The 15,871-nt window shown below is 48.1% G+C and overlaps 2 protein-coding genes across 2 annotated transcripts; both read right to left on the bottom strand.

Moving 5' to 3' along the window:
* Positions 1 to 1,959: 1,959 nt before the first annotated feature.
* On the bottom strand, positions 1,960 to 9,637 carry rbbp8l (retinoblastoma binding protein 8-like). Its single transcript, XM_053849894.1, has 15 exons — positions 9,518 to 9,637; positions 9,133 to 9,393; positions 6,107 to 6,196; positions 5,998 to 6,040; positions 5,435 to 5,530; positions 4,738 to 4,850; positions 4,599 to 4,674; positions 4,364 to 4,518; positions 4,264 to 4,298; positions 4,050 to 4,123; positions 3,364 to 3,979; positions 3,010 to 3,085; positions 2,881 to 2,945; positions 2,697 to 2,820; positions 1,960 to 2,626 (listed from the first exon to the last, which is right to left on the bottom strand). The coding sequence occupies exons 3-15, from the start codon at positions 6,165 to 6,167 to the stop codon at positions 2,565 to 2,567; spliced, it is 1,596 nt and encodes a 531-aa protein (XP_053705869.1). The 5' UTR covers positions 6,168 to 6,196; positions 9,133 to 9,393; positions 9,518 to 9,637; the 3' UTR covers positions 1,960 to 2,564.
* Positions 9,638 to 10,371: 734 nt separating this feature from the next.
* dclre1b (DNA cross-link repair 1B) lies at positions 10,372 to 13,337 on the bottom strand. Its single transcript, XM_053849829.1, has 4 exons — positions 12,985 to 13,337; positions 12,433 to 12,598; positions 12,175 to 12,357; positions 10,372 to 12,103 (listed from the first exon to the last, which is right to left on the bottom strand). The coding sequence occupies exons 1-4, from the start codon at positions 13,180 to 13,182 to the stop codon at positions 11,055 to 11,057; spliced, it is 1,596 nt and encodes a 531-aa protein (XP_053705804.1). The 5' UTR covers positions 13,183 to 13,337; the 3' UTR covers positions 10,372 to 11,054.
* Positions 13,338 to 15,871: the final 2,534 nt, after the last annotated feature.

Here is a 15,871-nt window from a genome sequence, read left to right as displayed (position 1 = left end):
CACAAGTTTAATCTGAGGATTAAAACTTCAAAATAACTGGGTCAATATAATTGAATTTAAGTACCAATTGTTATGGATGGTGAGGTTTAGAATGAGGGGCCGGGGAAAGGGTTACGTCAATGAAATGTCTCCACAAAACATAGAAGCATATTCTTGTGAGGATCCTTTCTTGGACAAACACCTCCTTGTGAGGACCTTTGAGGGTTAAAAGGTCGAAATAACTAAGTCATGATATAGTTGGGCTTCAGTTTGGTTCAGAGTCCTTTAGCCATGTGTGTTGGCTGGTGAAGTTAAAGGCGCGAGGCTGGGGACGGCATTACGTCAATGAGAAACCTCACAATGTCCACAATGTGTACTTGTCTAGCCTGCCTTGTGGGGGCCAGTTCTGAACAAGACACTACCCTTGCTGGGACCCTGTGCCTTCGTGGGGACCATTAGGGCGGACCCCACAAATCCAAGCCTCGATTTGAGGATGAAGACATCAATTGAATTTAAGTTTGTTTACGGTCCTGGTTAAAGTCAGCCACTTGTTTTGGAGGAGGTGTAGGGGGCGAGGCTGGGGAAAGGGTTATGGCACAAGGATAGTGATGCAAACGTGTTTGTGTGTGTGTGAGTCCTCATACAAGGCTCCGTTCACATGAAGATGTGCTGGTTGTGTCCACTGAAGTTTCCTCAGACTTCAGTAAACTTAGCTGCTTCCGTCAAAATTGTATTTGTCCCATAAATAATATGAGTCATGATAATTATCCATCGCACCGAGTCCTAGTCCGCTACGGATTTAGATCCTCGTGATGAGCTAGTGTGACGTAACCTTGCCAGTGTTTATTTCAGCTCAGTTTAGCAGAAAAGACAGATTTTCCTGGTAACTTGGCTGAGATTACGCAACAAGAAAACCCAACAAAGACATGAGAGAGTTCATCAGGCTGCAAAGCCATTTGGTGCAGAGCGTAACATCGCAAAAAAGGTAGAATCAACATGGTTCCTCAGGGGCCACGGGAGCGAGGGGCCAACATGTCCGCAGAGGCCTGCAGGGCCGTAAACCGGTGCCACGGTGGTCCATCTTCAACAACATCCACCACAGCGGCTTCACAGCTGCGAGAGGAAACTTAACACTTGCAGGTCTGCGAACGCGAAAAGGGGAAGAGGAACACGTTATCACTGGCTTTCTTTTCTGTAGTCGGAGTTGGGGCGAGGGGAAGTGGAACTGTGACACATATAAACTGTGCAGCGATGTCGGGAATGCAGTGGACTTGAACAAGCTCTATTTATGTTCAAACAAGAGGAAAAAAGGCTGTCGCACAAGCTAAAACAGAAGACAAAAGAAGAAGAGTCGGCGCCACTGCAGTCGCTGGGCTCCATCGCTGAGCCGTCTCTCTTGGCATGTGGCGGCCACACCCACCAACTCTCAGACTGTTCGGCATTAGAATATGGAAATCAGCCCTCTAGTTTTGACCAGTGGTGTCAGTGACAGCTTCAGCGTTTGGAGAGGAACAAGTCCTACTAGGTTTTGATATGTCCCTTACATTTACAGAAGAACAAAACATGTTTAAACAGATATTTATTGTGGCATTAATACGGTGTCTTTAAGAACAATTCACCATGTCATTTTGTTGTATTGAAGTGTTTTTTCACCCCCAACAATAGTTATTATTACTATTGTTATTAATATTCTGCAGTGGATGGACGATCCACTAAGGAGCCACATTATACACTGTTTATGTTGTGAGGGGCCAAAAGACAACAAAAGAAAAAGAGGATTGAATTCAACTTACATTTTGCTGCTGAAATATAAAACAAAAGGAAAAAAGGGAAAAATGTCAGAGAATAATTGGTTATTCCATGACATATGCTTAGAATATGTTTATATTTCTTCAGCTTATATCATTTTAGTTTCAATATATATCATAAATACAGGCAGTTTTTTTGCACTATGAATATCTTGGTAGCTTAGCGGGGAAAAAACGGACAAACATATACTTCATTATTTCAAGGTCTTTATTTTCAAACACCTACTTTTTTACTAAAGAGTAACATTTGGAATTCAATCCGAAATTGACACGATAAAAGTACTTTTTGTGCTGCAGTTTTGCCCCGACCTCACGGGTCATACTTTCCCCACATCTGGATTAGAGTTCTAGACAGTGAGAGACAGTGAGCTCCTCTATATTTTCACTTTATAAAACAAATGCAGACAGTTGCAACTGAAATCTTGGGATGCCGAAGTGCCACATTTCAATTTATAAATCAGTCAAAAGAACGTTTAATTTTAAATTCTTAAAAGAGTTAGAAGAGTGACTGGAGGGTCGCAGTAATCCTCAGGTGTTGTGGCTAATGTAGACTCGCATGTCCGACACTTGGCAACACGGATCTGATCGATGACACGTGGGAAAGACCCATCCCTGCTCGGTGCATGTGGATCACCTCCTGCCATGGGGCTGGTGAGAACCATGGGTAATAGCCACAGGCACAGGTGGTGTGCCCCACCAGAGCTGATCAAACGTCCAGGTTGTACCTCAGGGGGGTGGGTGACGTGTCAAAAATACAACAGCACCACGGAGTCTGGCTCAGCTGTAGCTCTGGTCTTCTGCTCGCAGGGTGATCTTCACTTTCCTCTCTTGATGACCATCTGAAAGTCAGAGGAGGACACATATGACGCAGTCCACTTCCCGCTCAAATGAATGGGCTCGGTCTCCTACTCAGGTCAGAGGTCCTCTTGCGTTTGTAGCTCTGGTTGCTCTCCGGCCCGGACGCTGTCTCTCGACCCTCCTCCTCGTCTCCCTCTTCTGAGCTGCTCTCCAACCCAGACGCCGCTGAAGACGACTGGAAGGAAAGAGAGGCACATGAACATCTGACAGCTTTGCCTTGGTGCGCCTTGGTTACCTGTCCGTTGGTGGTGGAGGACTCTTGCTTCTGCAGGGTGGGCTTCAGAGACTCCAACACAACCACTGCCACAAGACGGTGACATCGGTCAGTCTGGGATTTGACATGGATTTAGTTCTTGTTTCTCACCAGGACGCAGCGATAAGGTGAGCACGGAGACCTTGTCAGTGCCCTGCTCTGCGCCGCTCTCCTCCCTCTGCTCTGCCTGCTCAAGTGACAGTGGAGTTAGCTATGAAGCTCGCACTCGAGGCTGCCGCATTGTTCCTCTGTGTTACTGTCTCATGACGGATTTCCCCAGTTAATCTGTTAGTCAACCAGGCAAATATTTGAACTCTCTGTTTAAGCTTTGAAGCTGGATGAAACTGCGCGGGAATATCAGCGAACAGCGGAATAAAAATAGCTTTTTAATGTCGGTTTTATGAGTGAAGGGTGTTCATATACAAACCTGTAGGAGGTGTATCAGAAATGACTCAAAGCAAGTACCTGGCCGAGTGGCTCAGGAGCAAACTCTTCCTGTTTGGGAGGCGCAGCCTTGGACGGAGATGACAGTGGACTCGCCTCCAGGTCCATCTCACTTGTTCTCCGCTCTCCACTGTTAGAACTTGAGGGGGAGTCACTCTGGCTGGATTTGGTCTTCCCTCGGTCAGACAGGTCCAGCGGGCCGTCGCAGTGTTCTTTAGACGCCTCGCCTGGTCGAACCTCCACCTTGGACGGCTGGATGTCTCGCTTCTCCTTGGGATTGGAGAGGCCGCCTCCTTGGTCAGACGGGCTCCTCACCCGGAACACGATGGTTGGCTCTTTAGCTGGGGAATGAGGGCTCGACGGCTTGTGCCAGGAGGGCCCAAAGCCGGGTCTATGGGCACCGGAATAGCCACTGTATTGACCGGTCGGAATCAGGTTTGGAAAGCGCGGTGGTTTCAGCGCACCGACAGAGACCCAGTCTGAGGTGTCCGGGAGGTTCCACGGAAGGGCAGGAGGGATGCTTTTGATCGGCTGAGGACGACAGGGGATGTGCTTCACCTCAGCGCTGCTTGAAGGGGAAAAGTTTTTGGGTGTAGTTTGAGAGGAGGTTCGCGGGTCCTTGGCTTCGACAGGCTGTCTACAAGTCAAGACCGCACCAATGTTAAACCATTCCAAACCACTGGGCTCCACTTGTTAACCTGTCTTACCGCCTGTCCCCAGCGCATGATGGACCTTTTTCGGTCGTCCATGGCGATGGCATTAGTGTCGAGAGAGGGACGCCCTGGTGGAACAAAGTCAAGTGGAGTGGGAGGCAAGTTCAACCAGGCTGAAAAAATGCTGTCATCTTGAAGTTCACTGAAAAGTCGACCTTTCATAACATGATGCATGAGATCGACTGAATAATTCCCAAACAAAACTTACAAACATGGAGCTCTGTATCCGTCTCTGATCAGCATCTGACAACAATACATGAAAATAAGAACAATTTCACAAAATGTGAAAGCATCCTTGCTTTGCTCACCATCGTTTCTGTGGTAGGGCTCCTTTTTCACTACAACATCGCCCTCTGTTGGTGGCTCTATGACCCTGCTGGTAACTGTGGCGGTGGGTCCAGCAGAGGGCGAAAGGTCAGGAGAGCTACCAGGTTTAATGTCCGTGTGGAGGTCACCGTTTCCTCTTCAACAAAGACGGAGTCATTAACACACCAATAGTGAATGAATAAAAGCCGAAAGCAAGAGCAATACATCTGAACTCACTTCAGCGCAGCTCGTAAAGTCCCATTCTCCTCTCTTAATCTGCGGTTCTCCTTCTTCAAATGGCTCATCTCTCCCACTACAACGTAAAGGAGAATTCAGCCACTCGCCAGGCTGCAACAGCATCACTTTCATGGCTAACCGAGCAGCGTGATGTGCTGGAGGCTCTGGATCTGCGACACTTCAAACTCCTGCTGTCGTCTCTTGGCCACCTCTTGAGTGACGGTGCAGCGGTCGCACAGTCCAGCACGCAATCTGCACAATAACCAGTAGCTCAGACTAGTTCGGATGAAGAGAGCAGGAGAGACTGGAAGCTCTCCCACGAAACACTCAGCCGCTCTTGAAATGTTATTTTTACTCGTCGCTGCTATGTGTCAGAGTTTCATAACCACCTGTCGCACCCAGCACTGCTGCCATTGTCTCAAACTAACTGGCTCATTGTGTCTCACAGTGTGTCCCTGTGATGCTCTATTTCAGGGGCGGCCGCAGCTTTGTCGACGCAGAACCTGAACACACTGGAATGAATTGTAGTCATGACATAATCCTAATATAGATCATCATACTAACAATGTTTTTTGGCAAGGAAAAACTATTGGCAGCACAAGCTTGCAGGCTAGAAGATCTCACACTGTACATGATGCATGGAGCAGTGCTGTAAGGGTCTCAAAGATTGAACCTTGGGGGACACCATACTGAAGGCCCAAAGTTGCGGATGGAAATAAAATCTTGGGACCGACTTAAGACAACAGCCGTTGTTCAACAGCTCTCGTGGCAAACTAGTGTACTGTGAATTCCAGGGTCGAGTCAATGAAACCAGTCAATGTGAGGAGCATGTTCACCTGTTCTCCAGGGTTTTGATGTTCTCCGTCAGGATCCTCTGCTGCTCCTTCATCTGCTGGTTCCTTGTGAACAGCTCCTCCATCCTCTTTGTGTCGCTGTGGAAGTGCAACCACAGGGGCGGATGATGGATGCTTTGATTTCATTAGAATGGCAGACAGACAGACAGACAGATAGATGGACGGACAGACAGACAGACAGACAGACAGACAGACAGACAGACAGACAGACAGACAGACAGACAGATAGATAGATAGACAGATACATAGACAGATAGATAGATAGATAGATAGATAGATAGACAGATAGACAGACAGACAGACAGACAGACAGACAGACAGACAGACAGATAGATAGACAGATAGACAGACAGACAGATAGATAGATAGACAGACAGACAGATAGACAGATAGATAGACAGATAGACAGACAGACAGATAGATAGATAGACAGACAGACAGATAGATAGATAGATAGATAGACAGACAGACAGACAGACAGACAGACAGACAGACAGACAGACAGATAGATAGATAGATAGATAGACAGACAGATAGAAACTGACCAGCCCTTCTTATTGGACAACTCCTGCACTTTCAGCTGCCATCCTGGGGGAAGAAGACAAAGGTCATCTCCTCTTGAAGTCACCAGCTCACACACTGTTCCAGCCTCACCTTCCACTGCACGTTCGTGCGCCTCTTTAACTTTGAGGAGAAGCTCATGGAATCCCTCCATTCCTTCAGACCTGAGCACCGTCTGTGGAGCTGAATCAGAACATTTTGGTAGTTTTAGTGAAATGCAGCTTGACAGCAGACACAGATGACCAGCTCCAGGCTCCACACTGCCTGCACTCTCCTCTTCACCTCTTCCATTCTGGACCTTACTTTGCTGGACTTAAGTAAGTACTTGGGTTCACCAGTCTCTTAACTCGCCTCACACGTGGTGCGACCAGTCAAAGAAATGCCGACAAGTTGAAACCCAATACCGAGTTTATCATGCCATCAGCTTCTAGTCAGAACCAGTTCCCAACAGGCAAACGTAAAGACGCAGCCACGCCTAACCTTCACTCTGTGGTCGCCTGCACGTCACTGTCTCACAGCTGAACCATCCATCAGCCATTCCTGAATTCTAGCCCTCATAAAAGAGCCAACTGAAACTCGCTGTCATGCAGCAGCCTCGATATTCATCGCCCTTTCAATTTGGTTGTCATATCAATGCTGATTAGAACTCGCTCGACCAGCTCTGCCGGGTCTTGGCCTTCAGACTTCACTGTTTTACGACACTTGGAAATGCAAGCAGCACTTCAACACAGCAGAGAGCACATGAGAAATACAAGTGCTTCTGTCTGAAAACTGCAGAGAGACAAGGCTTTCAGCCCGTGTCAGCCGTGAGTCACAGCTCCTTTAGAGCAGAAGTCTGCAGGGCACAAAAGACCGGAACATGCTGCGTCAGTCGCTGCACGTGCAGCCTGACTTCGTCTTCTAATCCGGAGTTTTGGAGCCTCATACTTTCAACTGAGTCACATCAGAGAAAGTAGCTGTGTGTCTCACCCTCGACCTTCCTCTGGGTCTCAATGATGGAGAATAAACCACCAGCTCCATGAATGTTATTTTTTCCAATGGAAACGTTGGCCCAAGTGCAGTATGAGGAAGCAGATATCGCGGACAGTTCCGAGCATTTGAAGTTAAATCTGGACACTGACGTAGCAAACGATGACAAAGCTGATAATCATTATGCGGCACAGTTGCCATTCCACAATCTTTAGATAAAACAATGCTGTGGAACTCAGGAGGACAGATGCTCATTGGTGATATCAACCTCATATGGAAGAAAATGTCACAATAATGTGGAAGAAAGTCGGTCTGAGGATGAGAAAACGCTTCATTTCCCTCAGTGCTATGTGGGAATTATGATACAATATTCACGTTTGTATGGCATTCCAGCCATTTACACCCCAAAAAACACCCCTCCAAGAAGCGATCCCGCTTGAATACGGACGCTACAGCGCTTCACACGCTCTTATTGCAACATCCCCGCGCACATATTAGCAATTGAAAATCATTTCTGTTCCGATCAGCGTGGATCCGACATGTCAGGATCCGTCAGGGAAAAGTCTGTTGATCACCTGTGCGGAGCAAGAAAAGACCTGCCTGCCTCTCCCCTCCTCCTCTGATATCGTTTGATCATATTTTCACACACCCGAACAATCGGCTTCCGCACGCTGAATCTGCAGCGAAAACACCCAAAGGAAGGTGCTTTCTCTGCCCTTGACTCTCCCCACGCCTCCCTCTGTTTGTCCTCCGGTCAGATCCAGATCTCCTCTGACTTTCTTAGTCACCGACTTCCCCTGTGCAGCTGGGATATTTGACTTTCTTTGCCCAAGGGCCACCTCCGCTCTGAGGCATGCATTAGTGGCCAGTGAATCAACAAGTTCATGAGGCAGTAAAACGGTGCAACACCTTTGAAAATAACGTCGCAGAAGGAGTCTACTTTCTATAGTTTACTGAAGCCAGGTTTGCAAAAATCATTTCAGAGCGAGGACGGACTCTGGTTATTTCTATAGGTCTTACAGATGGCGCCACTGAGGTGCCTTCTCTTCCACTATGAAGCTGCCCCACAGGCCACTGTGGAACATCTGCAGATCGGCACGAGCAGCGTCTCCACCTGGTACTTTAGTGGCCCGAAGTGTGCCGAACCATCTTCCAGGTGCAGCCTTGTGAAGGCTTATTGTCACCCACTGCCATTCTCTCCTTGCTACCTCCTGCTCTTGAAGCAGGGAGTGGTGGCCTTACACTGGCACCCCCCTCAGTCCAGGCCTGATAGAGCCCTAATAGTGGCCGCCCCTTTTCCCTGCATCAGAAAAGTGCCCTTTTTGCTGGAGTCCATTGAGAACATACATCCCATGAACCTTCCTGGCTACAAGTCCCATGGAAAAGGGGCTTTTATTTCCGTGCTTGTTCCAATTGTTCCCCGACATGCATTGCAGTACTCACAAGCCCCTCCCACCAGGGCCCAAAAAGGGCTCCTCTGACCCACAGCATCAACCCCTGAAGTGGTTTGGAGCCCAACTGAACACAGTACAGTTGTTACCCAATATTACAGCCCAGCATTGACTTCATCTACACAATACCTTTTGAAATATCATTGAACGCAATGAGCTCAGTCGGGCAGCAGGTGGCACTGTACTCCCACGACACACCTGGTAGTCGAGGGACAGCACAGCTCACACAGATGGCACAGAAGGTCCAACAAGAGCAAAGAGCAAAACAGTCAGTAGATGACAGAGCCTTCATTCTACCTTTTACAGTCTCCAAACAAAAACTACCAGCAAACTGTCTTCAGACCATAAAGGTGGCAGCCTGAAAGTGCCAGAGCTCCACTGGTTCAGTGTTGACCCACCAGCTTTGCCCAGAGTTCATGAACATGACAGTCTGCAGTGAAGTTTGGCTAATGCCTGGTTAGGCTCCGCCCCTTGACATTTGGGAATGGCGTTAAATAAAGCAGACCCTGTCGCAAATATTCGCCCCCCCTCATTCACAGCGTGGGTCAACATTTTTGATTTCCACTTCTCTGCCTCGGAATATTAATGAGCGGAATATTTTATGGAAATTCACCTTACGCAACAGAGGTGAGTTGCCGGGCAAGCCTTCACACACACGCGGCAGTCAGAGAGGGACATGCACCTGAGACAGAAACTCACCTGGTGCCGCTCCGGTCTCCCCGCTCGGCCGACCTGGCTTTTCTGGCTCCCTCACGCTGCAGAGATGGACTGAGTGATACAGGCGACGAGTGTGAGCACACACGCCTCACACCCTCCCAGCGAGACCTCCCCACCCCAGAAAACCAGTCGGGGCAGTTGTTCCCTTGAGGAACACAAACACAGAGGCCTGGGCAAGTTCTCCCTTGATATTCCTGTTCTGCTGAAATCCCACATAACCGGCCAAACCGGCTCCATAAAGGCCTGCGGGTATAGAGGAACAAAACTGATTGGGAAACAGACAGAGCCTTATTCTCAGCTCTGCAGGAGAATCGGACTGAAATATTCCGCCACATTGAAGGCAGCGCAGGCTGCTCTTGGTACTGACCGACGGTGTGGTTTGTCGAAATGTTGCAGACTTGCGCATCAGCGAGTTGCAGTGGCTTGTTGAGCAGGAGACGATTGGCCGGAAGGAGCGCTGGCCAACATGAGGAGTGCTGCTGTGGCGTTGGACTCAAGTGGCACGGAGGTATTCCAGGCATGTGTTGGTGAACAGCCCAAGCCAGACCAACATCACGAGCATGTCTCAGTCTTGTGATGAACTGTAACAAAGAATAGAGGGTGATGTTTTTTTCTACACGTCACAAGGACCTCAGGATGCAGAACAAGTCTGGCTCGGGAACACCCTCAGAGCCGCGCATGTCCGAGCAGACGGACAAAGCTGGGTCATCTGTGAAGGCCACTGATCAGGTTTCTCCACATTTAGCAGGTGTTTGCTTTGTAAAGCCAAGCTGTGACACCAGGGAAAGTGGCGAGGCTGTGGTATTTAGGTCTTTAGAAGCGTACAAAACTTCAAATACTACTTCTGGGATTTAATAAGTCTGAGTCAGCAGCTTCTCTCCACTGCTGGGCTGCATGATAACGTGACTTGGAAGGGCATTTGCCATCATAAATGAGGTATTCGCAATAAAACAGGAACATCCTGTTGCTGGGAACATCATGAGAAGTTATCTTTGCATCATATTTTCATGCGAATATTGGCTTAAACAGAAAGTCTGGGATAAACAATTCAATTTTCACAGGGGCCACAGGGACTGTTCTAAAAAACATGTTCATAAAGTTGCTTTTTGTGAAATATTACTGTGGAAAAGAGAGTAGTAAAGAAGAAAATGAAGATTAAATATGTGAAAACACAGTAGAAACACAACACATGGTGAAAATAAAGACAAGAATATATAATGTATCTTTACAAACAATCAACATTAACACAGGTCATTATAATGTACGTTTAAGGTATATATTACATTCTAAAAGAAAGAACAATTGGGGGAGCCACTTGTGTAAAAAGTGAGACGCTGCGCTCAAGTCAAAAACGTAAAGCAAATTCTGCTGCCCTCTAGCGGAGAAGGGTAGAACACGCTTGGGCACAAACTCGTGAGTCATGACTTTATTAGAGGAGCAAACACCGCCTCACACGGAGGCTGTAAAAGAACAGGTTTAATATACCAGCAGCAACGGTTCATACACACATAGGTGGCTGTTATGCAGGCATGCATATGATCACTCACCTCAGGAACGTAAACAGATAACACGCGAAGGCATTAAGGACAGTAAAGCGATTGATCGACTACTTGTCAGGAAATATTGGCTGAACTACAGAAGCAGAGCCACACGAGCAGCACTTACACATCACGAGAATTGAGGGTGAGCTCAGTGGTCGAGGTCGAAGGAGACAGTGAACTTCCTTTGTGGCTTCAACACAAGTCTACGATGGGAGTGTCTTCAGTACGACATTGTAGTTGCAACTGTAATACTTTCACGGAGACGTGCATTAATACAGAAACTAACTGGTGCAGTCTTATAAAGAGGTAAAAACACACTGTCTACATTTATAGTGAGGACTCGACTACAGGCAGCAGGTCACGTCAAGGTCGCTGTGTTTTAAGGACGTCGTGAAAAGGACACCTGAGGTCGTCCTCTGTGAAAGGCAGATTCTTTAAAAGCTCATTTTCGATCTGCTCCACTCGCAGCAGAAGGTCTCTGCTGGACGGACGGCTGGAGGAAGCGGGTCGGTTCTGAGCCTGGAGGTGCAACGGACTGGGCCTGCAGGTCCCAGTGCTGTCTGACAGCGTGGGACTGTTAGCGTTACGTGACTCAGATGAGTGAGGACTTGCTGAGCTTCCGCTGCCTCTGGCTGGAGACGTGACCACTCTTGCAACCGATGAGCTGCTGGGACTTAAACTGCAGGAGACCGACACCACCGACTCGTCGTCAGGGCTGCAAGACGACTGCTCCAAATCCAGCTCGTGAACCAAGGTTCTGCTCAAGTCCAAGACCAGGGTCGAGTCTTTTTCACTGCAGTCAGTGCCAGAGTCCTCCGTCTGAAGACTCTCGGCTCCTGATGAGTGCCTCCTTCTCTTCCGAGCTGAGCCAAGGGGCGACTCGAAGATCACCCCCTTAGGAGGAAGAGGTCGGCTGTGTTTCCGCGAAACACTAGTGGCAGTCGCAGAAGGGTCGCGTTGACTGGACATGTACTGTCGGACTGACTCGGGCACCAGGAACTCATGAGGCTTGCCACTGGGCACAAAGCTCAAGAGGCTCTCAGGGACGCCGACTCCTAAAATGGGCACCAGGGTGGTGGGTTTGAGCGCAGACACAAAGTCCTCCAGCTCCTGATAAGAGGAGTGGTCTGAGTAAGGCACCACATGGACGTTTGGGTGGAAGGAGGGCAGGTGCCTGCTGGTGGGCAGGATGGCCAGAGTGGGCTGCTCCTGCTCCCACAGCCGCACATTTGCCGCTGAAACCTCACTGTGATTGACAACTCGGATGCGGCCAGCTCCCCGTTCAGTGGTGAAGACGTCCGGCAGGTCCAGAGCTTTGAGGATCTCCATTCGCTCGTAGCTCACTTCGATCCAGGTTTTGAACTCCATGGCCAGATCCACCAGCAGGGACTCCTTCCCCAGAGTGTACAGACCTGCGACGGAAGGCGAGAGAAAAACATCTGATGGGACCAGTCGCCACAAGCCGCCGGAGAGACACACTCACCAACAACGATGCAGTGCTCCGAGTGGCTGCGGATGATCTCCTTGATGAGTTGTGTGGCTTGCTTCCTGGAGGGAAGGCTGCGGTTCGGGTCACAGTTGGTATTGTCCAGGTAGAGAACGTCGATGGTGCCGCTGGTTTTCTGGTAAAGCTCGCGCAGCATCACAGGAGCATATCTGAAGTCACCTGCCACACATCAACAGATTTATCAACACCAACGTCCAGGGTGGGATCCAATACCTGAAGAACGGCAGGATTCACCAGTGTAGAGTATCGTTCCAAAATATCCCTCAAACAGAAACATGACTGCTCCCGGACAGTGGTTGGCATCAATGAGGGTCACTGTCAGTTTTTCTTTGCCGATGTCGTCCAGGGGGAGGAGGTGTGGCTCGCCCAGCTCCAGCGGGTGGATCCACTCCTCTTTTACCTGAGGAATCCCAGCAAATCATATCAAGCTGCAGATGAAAACACAACGTCTATCCTATAACAGTTAGTTTCTAACTTGGTAACTGAACAATACTAAACATCTGCAAACACTACACTGGTTTATTCCGACATTAATGCTGTTAATTCAGAATACACATGCTTATATACAACATGTCATACTGTTAACACACTGTTATTTTTATGGAAAAATGCAAAGGGACAGTTCATGCATTTTGACTCGCAATAGTTTTCTTGTTGAGATGTAAGGCAGATTTCACGTTCATCCTTCTCATATATGTGTTTTTAAACTGTCTACATCGCTTATAACAAGTTGTGCAGCATATTTTAAAATAAAGGCTTCGGTTCGGTTCCTCTGCAGGAACTGACCTGCAGTTTCAGTGTGAGCAGACTCCGGGTCACAGGTGAGCAGTAGATGGGTCTGTTGGTCCAGGTGGACGTCAGACCGACAGTGTGGTCGCTGTGCATGTGGGACAGAAAGAAGAGGCGAGTCCCGTGACACCTGCGGACCTGCCAGAAGTCCACAGCCAGCGGCGTGTTGGGGATGGTCCTCCCGTTCACAGACATGGTGGCTGCGGAGGAGCTAGCTGGCTAGCATCAGCGCTTCTCTGACTGCGTCCGGCTGAAGACTTCACCAGTGTTCGCATGAATTAAAATCGCTAAAACGTCGACCCTAGAAGAGATGCATAAAACGCCCGCCATTTGTTTTTAATTTTGACTCCTCTTCGTCTTCTTCTACGGGCGTGACCTGCAGGTGTAACGTCGCAAGTGTAGCTTTACCGCCCTCTTGAGTACAAGCGTGTTACTACAAGAATCTTGAACCGAATCGAATCGTTTTAGTGAAGGCGTGACCCACCCAATGAAGACATTTGGTGATGGAAATAGTGAGAATAAACGTCAAATTCGATGTAAAGTGACGTTTTACTGTGTATTGTTTAGAGTCCAAATAGATGCTGCCTCATTGATATCGACCTTCACAGTCATTTGTTCAAGTTTCCTCTTCAAAATTCAAGCCCCTGTAGTTTCTGGCTGAGGGTCAAAGGTCAACCTGAACTGAGAGACATCAACCTTGAAATGAATCACCGCCGACCAAGCTAGCTTGAAGAGTGAATTCACAATCAGTGACAAAGATTTATCTTTGAGTCTCATTTATTAGACATTCTTATCCTGTTAGTATTAGAGAAACCTGGTCAAAAGTCTGAGTGATTCATATCTAGCTTGTAGTGGAATTGAGCTCTGGCAGCTGTTGCGCCCACTAGGGTGTTCGGTCTGTTACCACGACGCACCACGTACGCGGCTTGTCCACCTCAGGCTGGATCGAACAGGGTGTGTGTGTGCCGCACAGAGCAGCCGTGTGGTGGCAATGGCTGCTCCTGACTGCTGGTGCTGCAAGTTCCTTCATGATCTTCTGCTGAGTCTGAAAGAAAGTGACAAAAAGTGACTGGGAAATGGGACTGATCACTTGTTTGGCAACCATGATGCGTTGGATTACGTTGCAGAAAAGTGGGAAGAGGAGGAGTAGCCCACATCACTAGACACAAATAGAATGGAATCATGAGCTGCCTGTTTCTGGAGAGATCTGTGCAAAGGAGGGAGGAGATCAAGTCTTACCTGTGACCTCTGGCGGCGGCTGCTGCCTTCAGTCAGGACACTTCTGCTCAACAAAAACTAACTGTGACTGTAAACTGAGGAAGAGGGAGAGGAGTGATCCCCACTTTGTAAGTGTCACATCGTCGCCGCGCTGGTTTTGGGGAACAGGAAACCATTTTAAAAATAAATCCATCACCTTGACAGACAAGAGTTTATCTCCGGGCGTAAACATTGTTGCAGAAAATCAAGTCTCAGAAATGTGTCATTCTTGTAATGTCTGCTCATTAGGCAGTCTCCTCTGTCAGCTGCCTCCTCAAAGACAGAAACAGGAGAGGAGCTTCCAGCGGAGTATCCAGGTAAGTGCTGCCGTTTGCAGTGATTCTCTCTGTTCCTGCTCCCTGTGGTTGACAGAGATGTTGAGCCGTGTCACCCACACAGCAGCAGAGGTTGTTACTTCAGTCTCTCCTGTTTGTGCTCCTGAGATCTGACCTCTAAAACCATCGTCTTTCTCACTTGACATCTCAGCACGGTCCTGTCTGAACGTGTTGTTATCTCCGCCTTGACTGCTGCCTTCTTCCTGAGGTAGCTCCATTAAGATGGAGATTACAAACAAGTGCAGCAAAAGTGGAAAACCCTGCTCTCTGCTGCGTGGCCTCTCACTTCATTTCAAAGCTCCTCGACCCGTTATTTAACTTGCTGTGAAGCAGCTGCTGTTGGACTCACGCTGAACTGCGCATGTGATAGTGTCCAGCAGGGGGCGATAATGCACCTCGATACTCACAGTGACGAATTCCTTTTGCCGTGCATTAATCCAGCTGCTTTCATAATTTATGGAGTCACACAGTGAAAATGAAGTGTTGATGCCAGGGCCATCACAGCTGAATTCACTCTCCAGATACTGAGCAATTTATACGGATTTTTTTATATTTATTCATGCCAACTTTTAAAATGAATTGAAGTAACAGGAAAAATCTATCTATAATAATAATAATATAATAATATTAGTAGTAATGTAAAAGTAGTAGTAGTAATAGTAAAAGTGACAGTAATTATAGAAGTAGTATTGTAGTAATCGTAAAGAATAAGAATAATTTAATAATAATAATAATAGTGGCGGTAATAGAAGAATCGGTAATAGTAAAAGTGATAGTAATACAGTAATTACAGTTAGTAGTATTGGTAGTAATGGTGGCCAAGCCAAGCTGTGTATTTGCCTACATAATTGTGGTCAATGAAGATGGAAATGACTTGTGCTTGCTGTGCGACTGCAGCAGTGATTCATCACCATTATTTGTCTTCCACACTTGTGATGCTACAGAAGGCCATGGAGACTCCAGTCTCTCCCACTTTATTTCACGGAGGCGGTAATGGGAAACCTCCCACTGCAGCGACGCCAGGGAAACTCACTGGTTCTTTATCAGGGGCCTAATGATGATTCATGGCCAGTTCAAGGGCAGGTAGTGAATTGTGTTGGTGCTTTACTGTGCGCCTCGATTCTCCGCGCAGAAGACGCAGGAATGGAAGACGGGAGCTGGTGCTGTGTGAGGGTCACGCGAGCGGACTGAAGCCGGACACTGCTCTGAAACAAGATCTTGGTTCTGACCAGCCGCCAACTAGAAAAGAGGCTGATAAACCCCCCCTCTGGTCAATAACTGTTGAGATCAGT

This window comes from Synchiropus splendidus, chromosome 18 (genome assembly GCF_027744825.2).
Source record: "Synchiropus splendidus isolate RoL2022-P1 chromosome 18, RoL_Sspl_1.0, whole genome shotgun sequence".
In the NCBI taxonomy this organism is placed as follows: domain Eukaryota; kingdom Metazoa; phylum Chordata; class Actinopteri; order Syngnathiformes; family Callionymidae; genus Synchiropus; species Synchiropus splendidus.
This window is presented reverse-complemented; position numbering and strand designations above follow the sequence as displayed.